The following is a 20,357-nucleotide window of genomic DNA, read 5'->3' on the forward strand; positions in this document are numbered from 1 at the left end:
GACTAACGTAACTTGGACAAAAAGAATAAACAACATTTTATTTTACTTACCTTTGTGCTGATGACGGGGGCTGACTTCTGCACGGGGAAGGCCGGAGGAAGTTCCAGTTCAGAGATGGCGTCCAACACATAGTCCAGTCCGTTCCTCTCACCAGCCTCGTCCAATGACAGAGTCCAGCCGTGGGACTCTGCCACTCCCCGAGCCTGCAGAACTGTAGAGCAAAGGTCCTCACAACGTGTCCACGAGTCTACTGACGCTGTTGTGGTCTCACCTGTACATTTAATAGCACCATTGGTTGTTGGATACTGAAGTACACATCGCATTTAAATAAAGCAGCAGTATCATATTTTTATATTAAAAGGAATATACTTCAGTTGAATGAAACCACTCACAGTGAGTGTAGTTGATATGACATAAAAAACTATGTAGTTAGTGTGGACTATGTAGTTTACAATAAGTTATTCTTTCAGTCTGGCTAGGTTGAAAAGTTTGCATTTTGACAGATATCTTTAGTTCAGCAGCAAACTTCCAGTGACTTGATTCGAATGAAATTTAATTTTCCCCCAAAACTGGTTACAAATTTAACAAGGGAGTTGAAAATCTAGTTCCATCCAGAGTCATAATTCGGCTTGGAAATTGAAGTTCCTTTAAAAACACTGTGAGAAGATTTCTTCAACTGGATACTTCTAAGCTGTAGAAAAGGATACTTTTTGCCATGAAAGGTATTTATGAACACAATTATGAAGTAGTTAAGATCGCACTGGGTCGGGATAGCAAGGACAGACGGTACTGACGTTCCGCAATTTTTTAATGGACTGCTCCCACTGGATCGGTAGGTACGGGATGTACAGCTAATAAGGACTTTCCTCACTTTTATAGTAGGGTGCACACACTGGATTGGTCAGTACGGAACAGACGGACGATAGATTATTGTATATACCAATACCAATTATTTAAGATGGGGACGCCGCTATGTGCGTATTATAACCCAATTATGAGTAAAGGATGAGTGTAGGATGAGTGACAGAATCTTGTAGTCTTGTTAGTGATTAAGGCCTTCCTTAGACACAGCTGTTAATTAATAGCCCATACAGCCAATGGCAACTAAGGGACCTAAAGTTTAAAGTGGAATCCAAAATAAATTTTTTCCTTGTAATTAACGAATTGGTCTAATTATCAGGATAGCACTGCGGATGGTCGTAGAACTCACCAGTGTGCGGACGTTAATCCACACTAAGGAACATCACATCCACCGTGCATGCCTACAAACATTCACAATTCGTGACCTCATAGTAGCTGGATTACAGGATGAAGCCACCGTCCCGGATACCTCCATAGTAAAGCCTGGTATTTGTGCTAAAAACTACCTTATAAAAAAGCAAAATGTCCAAACCGAAACACGTGCGCACACTACAGATGGCGCGGGTCGGTGGATGTCAGATTGGTGCGGCACATCAGGATGTTCTAGAAATCTTTTTCCAAACTTTCTTCGGACGGCAGAAGGTGCGAATGGTCCTGTCCTGACCTTGACGGCCTAGTGCAAGCACACATAGGCAAATCAATGCTTAACGTTTTTTTAAAGTCCCGTTCGTACTGGCCGTCCGTCGGTCCTTCCGTCGGTCCGTCCGTCCCGGCCCAATGGTAATCAATGGTACTTCATTAATCAAAAGTCCTTCACTCATATTCCCCTTAAAATACACAACCAGGTGTATTACCATCATATAAATCTAACTTTAATCCTAAACTATACCACTATTTAATATGTTAAGTTAATTATGTTGAATTATGTGATGTGACACTGTTCTTCGCCATAATACAATGAAACTCTTCTATGCTATGATACAATTTCTTTACAGTATGAAACAACTGTGATACCAATAAGTGTTATGAGACTATTCTGTGTTGCGAAACTCACCGTCGGGGAACTGCAGTTGCAGCGCCATGTTGACTCTCTTCCTGTTAGCTCTCCACTCTATGAGGGACGGAGGCAGAGAGCGAGGCCACTGTCCGTGCGACTGCAGGAGTTTGTGTTGACACAGAGCCTTGTAGCCATTGTACGCGTGGTCTGACACATACCTATGGGAGATAGTAGTGGTGGATATAAACCCTGGCTTTGGATACCGGACACATTTAAAATATAGTTGTATTTTATTAAATAAGTGCATCTTTAACTGTCTGACAAATATATCTCAAAAGTGAGAGTGTTTAATTTATGATGTATTTTTACTATTTTTTAAATAATTATTTATTTTTATTAGATAAATAAAAGTACAAAGTGTTTATGATAAATAAAATAAATTTAAATGCAAATAAGGAAAGAAATTCTTCTGTTAGTGTCCACATCAGTGGCACATTCATTGAAAGTATGACAAACGTTCTTAAGAGTCTGCAGGAGTCAATAATTTTGCATTGTTGTTGACTGTCAGATACCAGGCTAAACAGTGGTTCCTAGCGCCGATCAGCAAAAACATGCGTTCACATTGAAGCATATTAATCATGCACCGTAAGCTTGATTACCAAGCGGAAAATGTTCTGTGATTCTTAAATATATTTACCGTGTGAATTGCTTTCTGGATTTTTAAAATTTTTGTTTTAGACGTTTGAAAAATTCACAGTTTAAGTCAATATAGTTTGATAATAATAATAACAATTAAAATTTGAAAGCAAATCACATCCACGGTTTTAATAGCTTAAAATGAGATATTTTGCAACTTTTTTATTTTAATAAACAATGCTATACCATATATATGCTTCAACCATTAACATTGCCGTTATGGACAGAGTATCCAAGATGGCTAGCGGTCCTGCCGACTCTTAAGTGTAAGTGGCCAACATTTTTGTGGGTAACCAAGCGATCAAACCCTTCTTACACAAAGTCTGAGACCCTAAACCACTAGGCAAGCAACACAACAATCTTGCAGAATACCAAGTTTTGATTCCAATTTAGAGGTAGGGATAAAATGTTTTCTAAACATCCATATAGATAGTGTGGCTGCTTTAGTAGCTATAAGTTGATGGGTTTTGTTACTCACTTGAGCAAGAACTTGTAGAGGTGGTGTGATGGAGGGAAGACAGACAGACAGTTGGCCATCAGTAGCCATCCTCTCTCGTTATTGGCCACCACGTCGTTGCGCCATGTCTGGTTGACCAACTGACACAGTATCTCATCCCTGAGTCGCTCATTGCTGATACCCTATGTTAGGACAAAATATTAGTTATGTATTATGATGTCTTACAGTGTTCCTATAGTCTGTGAACTTAATTTTCTCAGGTCAATAGTCTCTTTTTACACTTTATTATCTTACCTTATAGGCGATGTAATCTCCGAGCGCTTGTTCCTTTTTGCCACTGAGTGAATCATCGTTCATGAATCTCAGGATCAGTTTGAACAAGGCGAGCGAATCAGCAAAATCGGAATCTTTTGCCTTATTCAAGAACGGAGTCTTGATTGGCTCCCTCTTCATTCCCCAAACGTGTGACTGGAAATAAAGCAAAAAAACGATGGTTAGAAGCACACATGTAGTATGTCCATTTTTTTGTAAAATGAGATACCGCTACCACTGAATTGGTGGAGTCTTCATCTTTACAACTGCACACTCGTTATATGTCCAATATAACCCAAAAATTTTAAATAAATAACAAAAGAAAATACAGAGTCTTGAGTATTGACTCATTATAAAGTGCACACCTGTGTTATGTCCTTAAGTTTTACAGAGTAATAGTAGCTTTATTACTGGGTATCTTGGTTTGTGTGCACACACATCTTATGTCCGGACGTAAAACTCTTGTGCAGAAGAATATGTTGTTGTGTTGCTCACAGGGTATTACACAACTGGACATGGAACTGTTGTGCAGTAAGATTTTATTCCTCTGTGGTCAAGCAGCTGATTGTAAGTACATACCAGATTTATTTTTATGCACACATGCCACATGTCCGGGACATAAAACTGTTGTGCAGAATACGCTTGTACTTTAATTCCAACAGTTCGTTAAACATCTGGACATGGAACTGTTGTGCAGTAAGATTTTATTCTTCTATGTTGGCTTTATCAGTTTTTAAAGAAAGGATTGTTTAAAAATGGATCCTAAAAGTCGAGGATTGAAAATGTTGGAGATTTTAAAGCAGAAAACAGATAGAAATGCTCATCACAAACTATTTACAAAGGTGGAAAATATTTCAGCTTTGCTATGCTCCCCTACAGGTAAGCCAGAAGTGCTAAAAAGAAACACAGAAATGTATGTCAAAAGTTCCTTTGTGCCTTATTTCAGATAAGCACTCAAATAATTTAACTGGCTTTGGAAAAAACATCTTCAAGTAGAGTATTTTTATGAGAAGATGGTAGGAAAGGCAGGCCCGTTCCAAATGCTTCAAAGCCTGAGGAAATAGAACATGTTAAAAAACACATAGACAGTTTCCAAGGATGGAGTCGCACTATTGTAGGAAGGACTAAAAAAAACTCTGTCTCTCTCCAGAGTTAAATGTTTCTGAACTTTACAGATAGTATGTGACGAGTTTGCACAAAGGAAAACGTAAATCCTGTAAAAAATGGTGTGTTTCATTCAGTTTTCAAATCCTATGATCCTCCCCTGACAACATTTGTCCCTAAAAAAGATCAATGTTCCAAATGTAACCAGTATTGTGCTTCAGTATCGGGCTGCTGAAGATAAAACTAAATTTGGTGAGAACTACGAAACACATGCAAGGCGAAAAACAGAAGCAATGGACATGAAGAAGAAAGACATGAACTCTAAAGAAAAAGATCAAGTAACAGCTACTTTTGATTTACAAGCTGTGTTGATGGTACCATTTGCTGGGGACTGTAAAATTTACTATAAACGGAAACTTTCTGTTTACAATTTCACAATTTTAGATTCTAATTCAGATGGATTCTGTCATGTATGGGACAAGAGGAATGGAATGAATGGTTCAAGTGAAATCCGTACAGGCCTTATAATATACATGAAAAACCTACCTACTCATTTCAAACATGTTACAACCTATTCTGACACCTGTGGAGGGCAAAACAGAAATCAGTTCATAGGCTCTGCAATGTTGTATATTGTAAATAAGACAAACATTGAAAGAAAATGTAGATATGAAGTACATGGAACCTGGCCACACGTACTTTGAAGCAGATTCCATGCACTCTACAATTGAGAGAGCACGTAAACACAAAAAGATTTACACGACTGAGGAATGGGGTGTACTTCTTGAGATGTCTAGGAAAAAACCCAAACCTTACAATGTTAAAATTCGAAAATATACTGTAATGACATTTATGATCTAACAAGCCTAGGCAAACTTGCCATCCAAAATAGGACAATCAATATCAAAAGAAAAACAGTTAATTGGTTGAAATTGAAATGGCTGAAGTTTGACAATTAATTGATTAAAATAAATTAAATTGATTGTAAATTAATCAGTAAATTAATTGATTACTGATTGATTGGTTATAAAATATAAATTCAAAATTATTTTTTAACTTTCATGCTAAAATAAATGTCATAATTATTCTGCAATGAATTGTGTAAAACTGGCAAACCAGCCCTTTAATCTCTGTTATAGATTTAATATTACGTTTTTTTTCTACTGTTTTAGTCACATGTTTTATTTTTACTAACAGGGTACTTGCTATTAATGATTAGTAATTGAAAGTGTCATATGGTAAAATAGAAGTCTTGTTTACGTTCAAAAAAGAACAGGAGTTATCCTAACTATTAATTTTAAACAATCTCTTTTTAGACACTTTGTGTTATGCACAGATGTTTTATGTCCGTGGTTCCAGGTTTTGCTTAGTGCACAAGAGTTACATGTCCGACTTCTTCCAAAATATAATTTAATTTCTCTCAAAGTAGACTAAATAACGGTAAACAACTACTTAAAACATAAAATATATTAAATAAATAGGCATTCATATTTTACCCTAGTATATTAAGTATAATTAAGGATTTTAAAATAATGTTAGAAACAAAACTTCTTTTTGCGTTTCTCGAAAGTTTGGTAAAATGGACATATCATACGTGTGTTTCTAACCATCGAAATCATGCATAAAGGGGTAAAAAATAAAAATGGTTGAATGATTAACAGTACTTTAAACGTTTTTTTAGCTGATCGGTGTAATCAATTACCTAGTATAGAGTGTGTTTTAAACTACATATGTACGATGGGATGGACGTATTGCTTAAGGATCCAGAATAGAAATAGCGTGGAGGAAGTCAAGGCAGTCTGTGGAAACTGCAGACCATTTCTTTTATGAGTACACAGCTCTGAATGAGGTAAGGGAAAGCACTTTGTGAATCATGCTTGTAAGCAGACACATACCTCAGAAAGACAGGATTCTGCAGTTCATCAAGCACCTAGAGGTTGAGAAGCACTAAGGGGCAAAATGTTATGCCCAAAGAGTCAACATGTGTCTAATGTACTATAAGGTTTTATTCTAACACAATCAATCAATACTCATCTCAATATCCATCCAAAAATAAAATCTTGAGTCAGACTATAAGGAGTCTACTATACAAGTAAGAAATACAAATAACAATACTGAATCATTCAAAAAGTAATCCAAAACAGTGTATTCTGCATTTGTCTTGATCAACACAATGTTCTCCTATAACAAATGCAGTTAAAGCGAGAAGAATCCTAATTTTTCTGGACAGTTTTGATGAACAGTCACAACTGCTCCAGTTTGAGCAAAAAGAGACTTGCAAAACGCCATCCACCGCTTTGTAGTAGGTAGCCATTTAAAAAACAAGCCTGTTACAGTCAATCAAGTAGCCAAGAAAAAAACATTTATATCATAACAAACATGTTCTTCTGATTGCTGTCATCAAGACAAACAAAGAATCCACCAATTCAAATTTTGCCTCATTTCTTAAAATCACCCTTTAGCATATATAAAAGTATATCCAGGCCTATTTTCAATGAGTATTAACTTGCACAATACCTTAAAGTAGATGTTGGTGAACTTGGAGAAAGCGTGCTGGTCGATGTCTCCAGGTAGAGTAGACGGTTGCGGGCGTTCGACAACCGGACCGACCACCTTGACCAGCTGTCGCTCACTGTGGGGCGGCTGCCAGTCTGACAAACATCGGAAATTAGTAACATGGTGGTACGATGTTTTCAATCAGAAAAATGTACTCAATAGTATGTAACCAGCAATATAGGCAATAAGAAATTAGCCTACATAATTTAATAATTATTTAATTATCCTTAGAGAGGTATGCCAATTTTTTATGCAAATACAGTCAAATGTCAGTGATCCGACACTTACTGAACCATGTGAGTGTCAGAATAACCGTAAAGATTTTGGTAATGGAAAATAAAATAAAAATTAACCAAACTTGTGTAAACTCAACTTATAATACCTTATTACGTACTCTTGTGACTATTACAAGTTTAAATAATCAGCTCAGCCAATGTTTAAGAATAAGAATAAGAATAAGAATCCATTTATTGTCATTTGTCAATTTACATTGCTATAGACAACGTCAAAGAAATACATTAAAGTGCAGTATAAAAGGAGATGAGTACAATGTACTTGTCAGGATAACAGATTATAAACTGTTTATGAAGTACAAAACACTAAACAAAAATTTGCCAATGACATTTAGTGCTAGTGCAGCTTCAGGTACGGAAGGAGTCTGAAAATGACCGACCAAAAGTTGGGGAGGAGGAAGGCAATAACCTTGACTGGGTTATGTACCGCACAGTATTAGGTCTTATTCCAAACCCAGGAGGCGCTACGGTGCTCATTTTTCAGTACATTAATATTAGATTAAATTTGATTCATCGTAAATTATATTGTAGATTACCGGTACCGATGATATTTCTACATTGACTATATATGTTAATTCTAAGGATCAAGAGACAAATTTGGATCAAAGAAGTTTTTTTTTAAATTAAGACAATTTGGACTAAGCACGGCACGTGCGACGTGTGTATAACTAAATGTATATATAATGTTCAGCATTTACCATCTAGTTTGTTGAAGATAAACGCCAGCTCCGCAGGGATGTCTAGGTGGTTGACGCCAGCAACTGCGCGAGATGCTCGCTCCTGCTCCTCCTTCTGGGCTTTCACCTTCGCTCGCTCACGCGCCATTTCGGCTCTCTTCTTCAACTCCTCCTTTAAGTTAACGTAGGTTTTATGAGACAATGAAGTTTCAAAGTATGGAAGTGCAAGTACTGTATTGCTATTTATAATTGAAATCTCTATAACTCAAAGAACCTGTAGCATATGTGGGATAGTTTTTCTTCGACATTGTGTTTAAATCATTGTATTCAATAATTAAGCAGTAACTTTGAGTGGAAAGAGAAAATTAAGAATTTGAATCCGGTTTAAGCATATGTCAGGGATTTTATTGATGTCAAAAAGGACATTTACAAAGAAAATGCAAGGGTCAATACGAAAAGGAGGTAGTAGACAGTCTTTTAAGACCCAAGCATTTTTTCTTAAGTTTGAAACTGTTTTTGAGAAAATAAAATAATATAAAAAGTAACAAATTTAAAAAGTTGTATTGTGTACACTGTACAGGCTGTGTGATTGTATTTGGTGGGTACATATAAGTTTTCTAATAACACGCTAAAACAAAACACTTTACACATTTAAATTGATAGGGGGAAAAACTAGTAATTTACACATTTAAATTGATAGGGGGAAAAAACTAGTAATTTACACATTTAAATTGATAGGGGGAAAAAACTAGTAATTTACACATTTAAATTGATAGGGGGAAAAAACTATTAATTTACACATTTAAATTGATAGGGGGAAAAACTAGTAATTTACACATTTAAATTGATAGGGGGAAAAAAACTAGTAATCCACTAAACATTTACACATTACAGTTTGACATTTACACTATAAGCATTACAACCTTTTTTTACATCACTTCTAGCAAGTAAAGAACCGATTGACGACTAGTATCACACTAACCCATGTTAATATGTGATGCTTTGTTTAGTAAGGTCACATCACAGCCTTCGCTGACAAAGACTTGCAGTTCACAACTTTCTCTTTATTTTACATTTGAGCGCATTAGTCATGAAGTGTACCAGTGTAATTTATGAGCTTAAATTATAATCAAATACCATGTGAAAAAGTCCTAAACTTAGACTAAACATCGGCATGTTAATAATGTTATGTTGAGTAACCTTTATGTTTATCTACAAGCCACAGAACTATATTGTTTTTTTCTAAGCTAGCTGAACTTTATCTAAAAAAAAACCACAATCAAAATCAGCCACACTACTTTTTCTTGAATTAAAATATCACATACAATTAATTTAATAATGAATTGATGTCAGGATTCCGGATGTCTCAAAATTTGGATCTATAAAATACAAATTGTTAAATTTTGATAATATGTTCTCAAAGCAAATGGATTGAAAGGCAAATATAATCGTCAAAGCTTTTCAGTTTGTCCTGTAAAAATTATTGCTTTAATGTAGTATATTATCCAGACAGAACTACAATGTTTCACAAAACAATGCAACTAAATCCCTCTTTCGATAAAAACTAACACAACAAAATGTGTTTTCAACTGTTTTTAAAAAGCTGTTTGAAAAGCTCAATTGAGTGGCTTGAAAAAAAATCTCTGTAGGGAATTATTTTCCCCACATTTGTTATTGGCAGCCCTGCTTACCTTCAGCTGTGTGTAGCGTCGTCGCTGCTGCTTTCCTCGGAAGTGAGCTTGAGCTTTCACGACCCCGCGACGAATCTTGAGGAACTTCTTCCTCTCTTTCCATCCCCTGAAAGCAGAAGTAAATAATTAATTTCTATAATGTGTTCTCTACCCCCTTGGGACACTGAATGATTTTGCTGGATAAACCAAACCAACTATGGAAAAGACATGTCTGGTCTTGGGCTCCGGCAGGACCCTGACTCCTAAACACCCCATACCATTACATCCCAACACTTGATCCCAAGATCAAATACAGTAAGTAACCTAATTGGCAATAGACATAATATGTCTATTTAAAGCTCAAAGCCTCAAACTGAATGGTTGTGATCAAGTTTAGTAGAAGAGTTGATTAAAATGGTAGCCTATTTTCTTTTTTTGTGTTTTTCAAAGTTTTTTTTTATCCACTACTTTAAGTATTTGTTGTTTTTGGTCTGTGTTGAGTATTGGCTAGATGATCAATGTTTGGCTTTTTCAAAGAGTTTGCCAATGTTTGGTTTGTGTATTTGTTTACTAATCTTGTATTAATCTAGGTTCCTTCTTATTTGAAGACGGGAACAGATCCTACATTATCAATTTTGTGAGAATTTTTTTTACCAAACAAGAAAAAAAGTTGTCAATAATCCTAACATAAATTTACCATCACCAAAAATGAACTTTAAACTAGGAATCATCACCTCATAGCTGCCTGTAGCTTGACAGCGCTGCGCCGCGCCGCCTGGTAGTGCTTGCGCGCCAGGAAGCCCCTGACGTTGCGCTGCACTATGGCGGCCGCACGGTGGAGTATACTGGCACGCTCATGCTCCAGTACTCGCTCCAGACTCTCTCGTAGAAACACCTTGGTCGAGCCCAGCTGATATTGGCCGGAGTGGTCTTGGAGAATGAGGCTACATATCTCCCTATAGACAGAGACGAGGTATTCAGAAAATACATAAATGCTTGGACAGGTTCATGATGTAACATGGGGTACAAGAAACATGGGTTTTAAGCATTGTCAGTAGGAGGATACAATTTCTCGAATAAACTACCCCCCTTGAGTATGAAGAGTAATGGACATTGTATTTTCATGTTACTGGTTTTTACCAATTTTCAAAATGAAAATAAACATAGTTAAGCTATCCACTTTCAAAGTGTACTGCTGATGATTGAATATCTCCGCTGACAAATGTTGCAAAAGACATATTATGTAAAATTGAGATATTTAAAGAACAACGATGCAAATTACATTCCCTACTGCTGCAAGGGATGTTTCTTATTGTAAATCTAAATACATAGTTTGGCAGCACTTGCATGCAATTGAATGTGCAGTAAACTGGTTTTGTTTGCATTGGCACAGCCAGAAAATTTTTCTTTTCTAAAAATATTCACTTTTGTCATTTGCAATGTTGTTTGGTACTGAATTATTTATAAGTGTATTTTTTATATTTTTCAAACTCACTGTGTGAGCAAAAACATGGTTATACGGCTTATAACTTAATTGAAAAAAGTTGTTAAAATATAATTGGTTTAAGATAAAACTTACCTAGAGGGCGTGCCCCTTGGAGGGAGGTTTCTGCGAGGCAGGAGGTACCGATATCTGTCTGCAAACTCTGGGAATCTGATACGGACTGGGTATCCGAGTTTACGGATCCGTATTGTCTCAAGCATCCCTGAATACCTGAGCAGAACAAATTCTCTTAAACTAGTGAAAAATATATTTCTCTTTAATTCATTTTTAAATAAATTTACCATATTTAATTTTTTTTCAAACAACTACTATCTTGTAAGGTTTTTGAAGGCCAGCTTATTGAATCCTAGATGATTATATTACAAAATCAAACAAAAAAAGATTTTTAGACAGTGACAAGTTTCTAATTTGATTGAATCAGTAAATTAATAATGATCAATGATCATTGGGTTTTGTAGACTTCCCATCTATATGGACCAGCTGTAGCCAATTTTTTATTAAAAAACGTTTTAAAAAGAATGTAGTTGTGTGAGCCAGTCATAGAATGCGCTAGTGTCTAAAATTCAATTGTATACCTTATTTTTTGTTGCTGACTAGGTAGATGGGTCATAACAGTTGCTATAACTCATCATAAGTCATTCCCTAAGTTTGACTTAGTTAAAAAGATTGTGTATTCAACAGAATTTAGTAATTTACCAATCTGTAGGTGGCTCACATAAACTACGACGATTTTGATAAAAAAAGCTGGCTACAAATTTAACATGGGGATGGAATGTCTAGGTTTTACGTATCATAATTAAAGATATAGGTTAGTCTTTAGTCAGATATATTTTGAAAAGATTTCTTTTGAAAAAATTAAAATAAAAATAGAAGGAAAGAGGAAAACGATACCTTACTACTGTTGGTTGACTTTATCAAAGATTTGAAAAAGCACAGCCAATAAACAATTTAATAACGATTTATGCTAACAATAATAATGAACCGTTATAACAAATTTACACATTATATAGCATTATCTTTCAAGAATTTACTTTTTATCAAAGCAATGTGTGTGTTTTTTGTTTACAAACAATAATTTTATTCAAACAAAATATTTTTATAATTAGTTCAATAAAAACAGTAAAAAATATTACCTGAGTTGTTCCAAGACTGTTGGCATGTCAAATTTCATTGCAGCTTTGTCGTTGTTGGGTTTAATGCAACGGACAAACCATGGATTGCACCTGAAAAAAGTATTTTAATAGTAGAAATATAGTAGTTTACGCATTGCGTAAAGATAGTGTTTAACGACACAAGTAAAATATTTAAGGTACGAGCCTTGACAAGTGCCTTAAAAACTTCTGCGAGTGTCGTTAACACTATTTACCCAAGTTGACTACACTACTTTACCTACGATAGTGTTTTAATTACTAAAAATAACTACTCATAACTTCTAAGAAAGGTTATGTTTTCGTTTATAGCCTCTCATTGCCACTGACAGTGATACAACAAAACATTGTACCAAACACTACTTGCACCACTCAACAATTAAATTGGTCTGAACTGAACAGCTGATTAGTGGAAGTTCAAATCATTACAATTTTACATCTTCTCTCTCAATCCTTGAACCTCACTGGCCTGTACCCGTGTTGTTATGAGTAAAAGTATGCTGTTATGACAGTAAACAATAATGTTATGTGAAACTTTCCAATTCTAAGAACTCAACTGAAACGGCTACTTTAAAAAACGGTCGTGTAGGTAAAATTCATTATAGTTTATTACAGCATTTTTTAGCATCCCGAACATCATTTTAATACCACACTACTTAACACCTACATTTTATAGAATTTTGAACACAATTTTAACGAATCTAGTATAATGGTCTAATGATTCTTAATGAAAATTCTGTGATACACGATCAGAGAAAGAGTTAATTCATTTCCAGTAAGTAGGGCACACCCACTAACCTCCCTCTACCTTCCAGCCTTAGGTTGTCATACAGACCTGATAGTTCTATTAAATGGAGCCTTGTATAATGATGCCAAATAGACAGCTAATTTTTTTCCCACCAATATTTTCATATTATTGATCTTTAAGTTTCTTTCCTTTAAACTATAGTTTAAACTATTGGACCAAAGGTTGTAAACATATAAGTACTTTGACATGTTTTCCAGAAGTTGCTGAAGAGAGTCATGAAACCTTGCAGCGACCGTGGGAGTTCTCGGCTTCATGGTGACAAACCTTCCGTTGCTCTTGTTGAGGGTCTTATTGGCTTCATGGGAACTCCTCACTGCCGTGAACATTTTGCTCACCATCTGTGAAAATAGCAGTTGTAATCTCACGGTAATCAGAAATAATATGTCTCATAAAATTTTTTTTATTTTATGAGAAAAGCAATAGGCTTAGGAATAAGGAACTGATACATAAGCTGAGAGGGGGTTTCTTTATAAGGAAACTGCACAAAGTAGCTACTGGCTACTCTACGACTAAAGTACCGTAGCATGCTAATTTCAAGTAAGCCTAATGACATTAGAATACGGTATTTAAAAAATATCAAAAATGAGACAAATAAAATATTTATTTGTAAAAACAAAACAACAGAAGCTAAGCCAAGCTAACTAAATAAATTTGCTTATTTTTCAGTTAGCTGGTTCTAAACTATGATTAAATTAAAATTTATCTAAGATTGTTGTTAGACTATCTCAAACTCTCCATAATCCTCACCCTTTCTAAATTTAGATTAATTAACAAGAAATAATAATAATTTATCCCTATGGTTTAACAGTCCCAACAAAACACAATTCTTTTATTTTCCACTAATGAACTAAAATCAACAGCAAGATGTGCCAGGCCTTCAAGTATTCCTGTTTTTATCCCTAACGCTTAAAAATCAAAACTAACAAGACGGGTAAAATCATTACATGTTTTGTGGTCAAATCAAACTCAAATTGGTAACTCACAGGCAAAGAACTGGAAATCAACAACTCGACGACGTCAGGCCTTAAAGTATCCCGATTTTTGTCCAAGAAACCGTCCACATTGTACCAAACTGGGCCTGCGTAGTGACGGATACCGAACTCCGGTCCATTCAGCCTCGGGCGAGAGTACAGCTCGTTGAGAGCGTGGTTGTAGTGGCACTTCTCTAGGAACGAGAGGTCTGTCGCGCGGGGGAAGTTGCTCTCGTCATCCAGAAGATGAAGGATCCCCACGGGCTTCTTAGATAACAAGTGAATCACTGGTAGGTTGTCCTGAAAATGAAAGATAAAACATTGGCTTGTGTTGGATAAAAAAACAGCTTTTTTAGGCATCGTAGATAAAATATGTTTTGCAACAAAAATGTTTGAGCTTTTTTACAAATTCTTTGATATTTTAAAAACTAACATTTATTGTTAAAACCAAATTCTATTTTAGTTTCTTATGTTGGTTTGGATTTATAACTTTTTTTGTGAGTGTGTGTGTTTACCTACTCCAATGGAATTTTATTTGTATGGAAACGGCTTAAACTGTGCTCTTACCACTGTGTATCATTGATCTTTCGTTAGATAGCATCATTCATTTTTTTGATAACTCAAGGAGAAATGGCATATTTGTCCTGAACCTTCTGCTCGGAATAAAATTTTCAAATATGAAAGCAAATACTCTAAGGAACTGAAGTTGTGTTTAAACTAAGTGATTGCTACAAATTTTACATTTTTTAAAGAATAGTTTTGTTTTGTTACTTTTGTTTTCTCCATTCTTACAAAAATCTGCTTCTCTATTTTCACATTTCTTACTCTTATTACTTACTGATTTCTAAGTTTGCTTAAGTGCATGTACTCACAGCATAGGCAATATTCTGCCATACTATCTTCTCCTTGGCGTACTCCTGTTGTTCCAACTTGAAGATGTGTTTGTTAAAATAGAACTGAAGGTTTTCATTGGCATAGTTGATGCACAGCTGCTCAAAACTGTTCTCCTAAAAATATAGTAGATTATTTAGCTAGATTATTAATAGATTTTATTTAGATGATTCATAGATAATTTAAAGATTTTCTACAGATTGTATTTAAAAAATTCTTAGTTATATAAAAAAATCGTGCCATTTTAGTTCATGAGTTTTTATGTTTCTTTTAATTTAAATTAGTTTAATTTAAATTAGTTTGATTTAATTTAGTTTAATTTAATCTAAACTAGTTTAATTTAATTATTTAATTTAGTTCAATTTTATTTTAATCTAAATTAACCAAAGTTGTAGAATCGTAATCGGTATCGGAATCAACCAATTCAGGAATTGGCCCATCTCTACTGAAGACTATTCATCAATGTATGCTTCTCTTTGGTAAAATTGGAGTGGTTTGGTGTCTCCTCTCTTATTGTAGGTTATTTTACTAACATTAAAATTATAATAAGTTAAACTGAACAATATATTTGTAAAACTATTGGTTGTCCTGTGGAGTTATGTTAAAATATAGCCGATGTAAAATGTTACATATACTGTAAAATAAACTCTAAAATAATAATAGGAATATTAAGGTTGGTGTCAGCACACTTATGATCAGACATGAAACACGAACAAAAAACAGCTTAAATCTACTTTGCTTTTTAACACTCTAATGATGATCATAATAGTCAAAATATATCAATAAATGTGAAAAACAAGAAGACCATACCTTAAAATCTTCAAACCCGAAAATATCCAGGATTGAGATGGCAGCAGTTCGCTTTGTGCCTTTGAACACAATATGGTTGATTCTAGCAACAAGCCAAGCAAATAGCGAACTGTACAGAGCCTTAGCGAACGCATCTCTAGCATCCAAAGCTTGATCGATAGTCAGAGCCGTAAACAATCGTTCGTTGCGGGCTTCCTGCAAACATAACAAACATCTCGTTATTTTACTAAATTAAGATTTGTAATTAGACCAAACTGTAGTAATGACATTAGTTTACTGGAGAAGATAAGATAGGATAAATTTAGTTTCCTAACGAGGTAGCTTCCTACAGTATGACTATAATGTTCTTTACTTGTTGTAATACAAGTAAACCTGTAGATCAAAAACTTAAACTAGCAAGATAGATTAATATAAAATAAATTATAGTTCATGTAAAAAAAATTTCAACCAAAAAATAAACATAAACATTCTACTGTATTGTCATTCTGCATTGTAGATCTTAGTGTTCTACCCAGTCAATTCAAGATGGCGGCTAAATATGCTAATGTTTCTAAACATGCCTCTACGGTACAAGCTATAAACACTCCAAAACTAATCTGTTTCCAATGATTGTGTGCTTTTTCATGGATGAGCTTGGATGGATGAGATGGATGGATGATGGGTGACTAGAAATAGATGGGTATAAATGATTATTTAACGATGATTATTTATTTAATGATTATTTAGAAGCTAAAATCCCATGTGAAAAACACTAATTTACAGATTTGCAAAATGATTTTGTAAATACTTAAGGAAACAATTATGAAGTTTTAGTTCATCCAGGGCATAGTTTGGATCTTTGTGAATATTTTACAGTTTATTTCAACTCGATAAACACTTTAATAATGCCACGAGGTTCTTTTTTGTAGGACCATGTTTACGTGGTAACCAGCCGACAGGTGGTACCCTCATAGGACCAAAACGACTAATACCTCTAAAGCTCTTTTACACAAGAGTGATTTTACAGGCTAAAATCCAGATATTTTACACGCAACTCGTTAACTAGTCTCAGTAAATACTAGCCATACTCGCTCTTATAGCTGTTATTAAGAGAAGGTCTTGTAAAATTTGCCTCTACCGGTGTCTTTAAATGCCACTCACCAGATTTTGACTGAGGTAAATCGTCAAACCATTCAAGTGTATTTAAGCAACATATAGAATTAATCTTGATGACGTCGAAGGAGTTGGTTAATAGCAGTAGTTAAGTTAAATGTTGTTCTAGTCAAAAAGCCAGTGTTTTTACTCGCTCGCTAGCAGCATGTCAACTTGCCCTGTGTAATCGAGCCTTTAATGTACCAGTACACTATTCTCACCGTAGTTTTGGTAGTCAACGCCTGCTTGATACCGTCGACGTTCAGCTGCAACAGATGTCCAGTCCATCGAATCTCTGCGTCCGAACCGATCTCCACTCCTTCTTGACCGTGCTTCAGCTGTTTGCGGTGGAAATACACGTTGCCCAGGTGTAGTACTATGACAAAATGATGTTTAAATTACTATGATGCAATACTAATGGAAGATAATTACTGTAACACTCAATAACCACTATATCTCATAAGAAAATAGCTGAGTGGTTACATCGCTTGCCTTTGAATATGAAGGTCACCAGTTCAATTCCAAGCGAGATTGTTTTCAGACCTAGATGCTTTATCAGCATTTGTCATTGAGATGCCAAATAATGCTATAGATAGTAACAACACCAGGGGTTTGGACCATTTCCTAATAAAAAACTTTTAAAAAACCAAAGGCATAGTAACACCCAAAATATAAAATACACCTATAAAAGAAAAGATAAATATATCAAAAGATCTGAGAATGGGAATTTTTTATTTTCTGGTTCACAGATACTCACTACAGATCTTTTTGGCCAAAAATACCATGTTAAAATTCTTTTCAGTGCATAGAAGTTCACTACAATTATTTTTGGACTTAAAAATAATATACTGTTTTTTGTGTGTTTTTTTACTTCTCAAAGCTTGTTTATGTTCTTTTTTATCTCCAGAAGCTCACTACAATCATACCTGAAGCCAGAATGCGGAAGATGGTGTCTTGCTCATCAGATGTGAAACCGAGTACTTGCATTGCTGAGAGAAGAGATTGGAAATCTTCTGCGTCATATTTCCCATCAATTTCACAGCTCCCTCCCTAGAATGCATCTCAAACTAAACACTGCTTGGCAAGAGCGTTACTGTGACAAATGTGTTAACAACTTATTATGAATATCTAGTTAGAAAAAAAGCATTTGATGTTATTGACTAAAAATATTTACGTTGTTGTTTGTTATTTTACTAAACTGAATTTTGGCTTAAACAATATTGGGCTTGTAATAAAACTGATAAAGTAAAACTATTTTTTTATCTTGAGGATTGATATAACAGGGTTGTCAGCAGGATCTATAAACGAAATTCACGCATTTTTCCCGGTTTTCCCGGCTAAAAAGTACGGAATTCCCGGCGTCTATTATACTTATAAGAACGGCACAACACAAGTTACACTTATCAGTAAATTAAAAAAAAGCAAGCCAAATTGCCCAAGGGACTACGTAAGCCCCGACCGATGAAACGGTGAACACTTTGTGACACATAATTAATTAGTGACGCACTGATGGTCGGGCAGGAAGGGGGTAGCGCGGTGGGTCATTATGGGTGCCATTTTGATAACATCCACTCATAATACTATATTTGGCTAATAGTTTGTTCAGAATTATCAGAGGTTTTTTTACATTGCCCAAACACGATATTAAAATACACATATAAATATGTAACAAACACATTAAACATGGCTACTTCTGCTCTATTTTGACATCCAGTGTTTAACGCCTACGTGGGTCTTCGGGCGCCACGGTGCGGCGGGGTTGTAAATTTTAAATCGGCGATTCTGAAGCAGTCATTCATGTTTACTCGACGTTTCACAGGTCGACTTTGGCTAGTGTTAGTGTATGTAGACTTCACATCTTGTAAAATCTGAAAATCTGCTTATAATAATTGTGTGTGTCATGATTGTGTTGTATTTTACATAGTTCTTTAAAGTAACGGTTCATAAGTGCATCCAAAATATATCTCCGTGGGTTAGGTGTAAGAAAGGGTCATGAGGTCCTAGCTTTATCAGTTGAAAAAATTATTTTAATCACATTTCCCTACAAACTCATGTTAGATGGCAACATAATAGAAATTCCGTTCGAAAATGGCATCTAAGTCAAGAATTGATTGCCCTGGCAATCTGGGATCGACCCAGCGGCCTTCTGATTTGAAGGTGTTTGCTATAACCACTTGGCTACATACAGTAGAGAATGTTGGTAACATTTGACTTGAGTGTGTTTGCATAGTGATTACACTTTTGAAATAACAAGAAACTAATAGTAAACAACGAAACGTCCTCTTAATATACCGGGTGGAACTAACGTTTTAAATAATCCGATCGGTAAGGATGATAAGTTTTGACAGCGTGTAACGACAATCTGTTGTAGGTGTGGAGCTATAGGAATTAAATATATACATATATACATATCTACGAGATTCGCGCTTTGCAACAAGGCGAAGAAGAGAACAGAGAACGACATCAATGCCACACATGAATACCTGATGATTCATGAATTGTTCAATACAAATACACCGAATGTAATTTTCCGCGCTTTTATTGAGAAACAAAACATTTGAGACAAAAGATATTATAGATTTGTTTTAAATCTTAAAATATGCATTGTACAAAGGGGCCAATGCGCAAATTGCGCGTTATAATTGGTTCAAAATTCGACTGCTGTAGAGGTGTACATTTAAAATTCATTTTCATCAACTGTTCGGACTCCTGTTTGTTAACTGACTATGGTTAAAAAATCGACAGAAGGTAATCAGCTGTTAAATTACTATTCACGTTTAAAACCGTTGTAAAGACAGTTGTTCAGAAACACTGACTTTTAAAAGTCCCTTCTAGAAATAAAAAGGCTAGGGGAACGAAGCACTAAGTAAATTTTAATTCCAATTATTATTCGTCCCTCCGATAAATGATAAACTTGAAAATTACTTCTCAATCCACAGAATTATTCTGTGCTCAACCACTTCAATCACTTTTCTGACCGCGAACAAATATGTTAAATGTGACGGCCAAAAAAGTGATGTTACAGATAAAACCCATTATATATAAATTCAAATTTATTTTAAAAATTGAAATCTTACTACACATTGTAGTCTGCTGTAGAACAAAGAATAATATTACATTAAATTTTGCAAGTTTGATTAAACCTAATTATGATAGTTGTTATATAGGTGGTTTCTTATAATATTAATAGAAAATTTTATGGCTGTTAAAGATATTAAATATAGCACTTGATATTCCAACTTGAATTTCTTCCAAAATTTCTCAACTTGTTGAGGAATTGTTCCTCTTGATCCAATGAGTAGTCCATATACTTCGAATTTTGATATTTTATATTTCTCTGAATAATATGGGATAGTTTTCTTGTAAATATTTACTTTTTCTTCATGGACTTCCTGTGGCTGATTTTCATTTGTCTCAAGACGAACTGTTGGGTCTATAATGAGACCGAAATCTTTCTCCTTGTCTATAACA

General features: G+C 34.9%; 1 protein-coding gene across 2 annotated transcripts in view; it reads right to left on the bottom strand.

Moving 5' to 3' along the window:
- LOC128999264 (unconventional myosin-XV-like) overlaps positions 1–20,357 on the bottom strand; it is a 170,801-nt gene that overhangs the window by 41,704 nt on the left and 108,740 nt on the right. For both annotated transcript variants that reach the window (XM_054425659.1, XM_054425658.1), the window contains exons 10-25: positions 17,813–17,936; positions 17,108–17,262; positions 15,756–15,950; positions 14,927–15,061; positions 14,067–14,354; positions 13,264–13,421; positions 12,261–12,350; positions 11,203–11,337; positions 10,358–10,579; positions 9,645–9,750; positions 7,975–8,125; positions 6,945–7,078; positions 3,306–3,479; positions 3,033–3,193; positions 1,916–2,076; positions 51–271 (exon numbers count right to left, since the gene is read on the bottom strand). In XM_054425659.1, coding sequence (XP_054281634.1) covers positions 51–271; positions 1,916–2,076; positions 3,033–3,193; positions 3,306–3,479; positions 6,945–7,078; positions 7,975–8,125; positions 9,645–9,750; positions 10,358–10,579; positions 11,203–11,337; positions 12,261–12,350; positions 13,264–13,421; positions 14,067–14,354; positions 14,927–15,061; positions 15,756–15,950; positions 17,108–17,262; positions 17,813–17,936 — 2,610 coding nt within the window. The remainder of the gene's footprint in view (positions 1–50; positions 272–1,915; positions 2,077–3,032; positions 3,194–3,305; positions 3,480–6,944; positions 7,079–7,974; positions 8,126–9,644; positions 9,751–10,357; positions 10,580–11,202; positions 11,338–12,260; positions 12,351–13,263; positions 13,422–14,066; positions 14,355–14,926; positions 15,062–15,755; positions 15,951–17,107; positions 17,263–17,812; positions 17,937–20,357) is intronic.

Source organism: Macrosteles quadrilineatus, unplaced genomic scaffold (genome assembly GCF_028750875.1).
Source record: "Macrosteles quadrilineatus isolate MER2022 unplaced genomic scaffold, UCM_ALF_1.0 Scaffold_8__2_contigs__length_117827958, whole genome shotgun sequence".
NCBI classification, from domain to species: Eukaryota; Metazoa; Arthropoda; class Insecta; order Hemiptera; family Cicadellidae; genus Macrosteles; species Macrosteles quadrilineatus.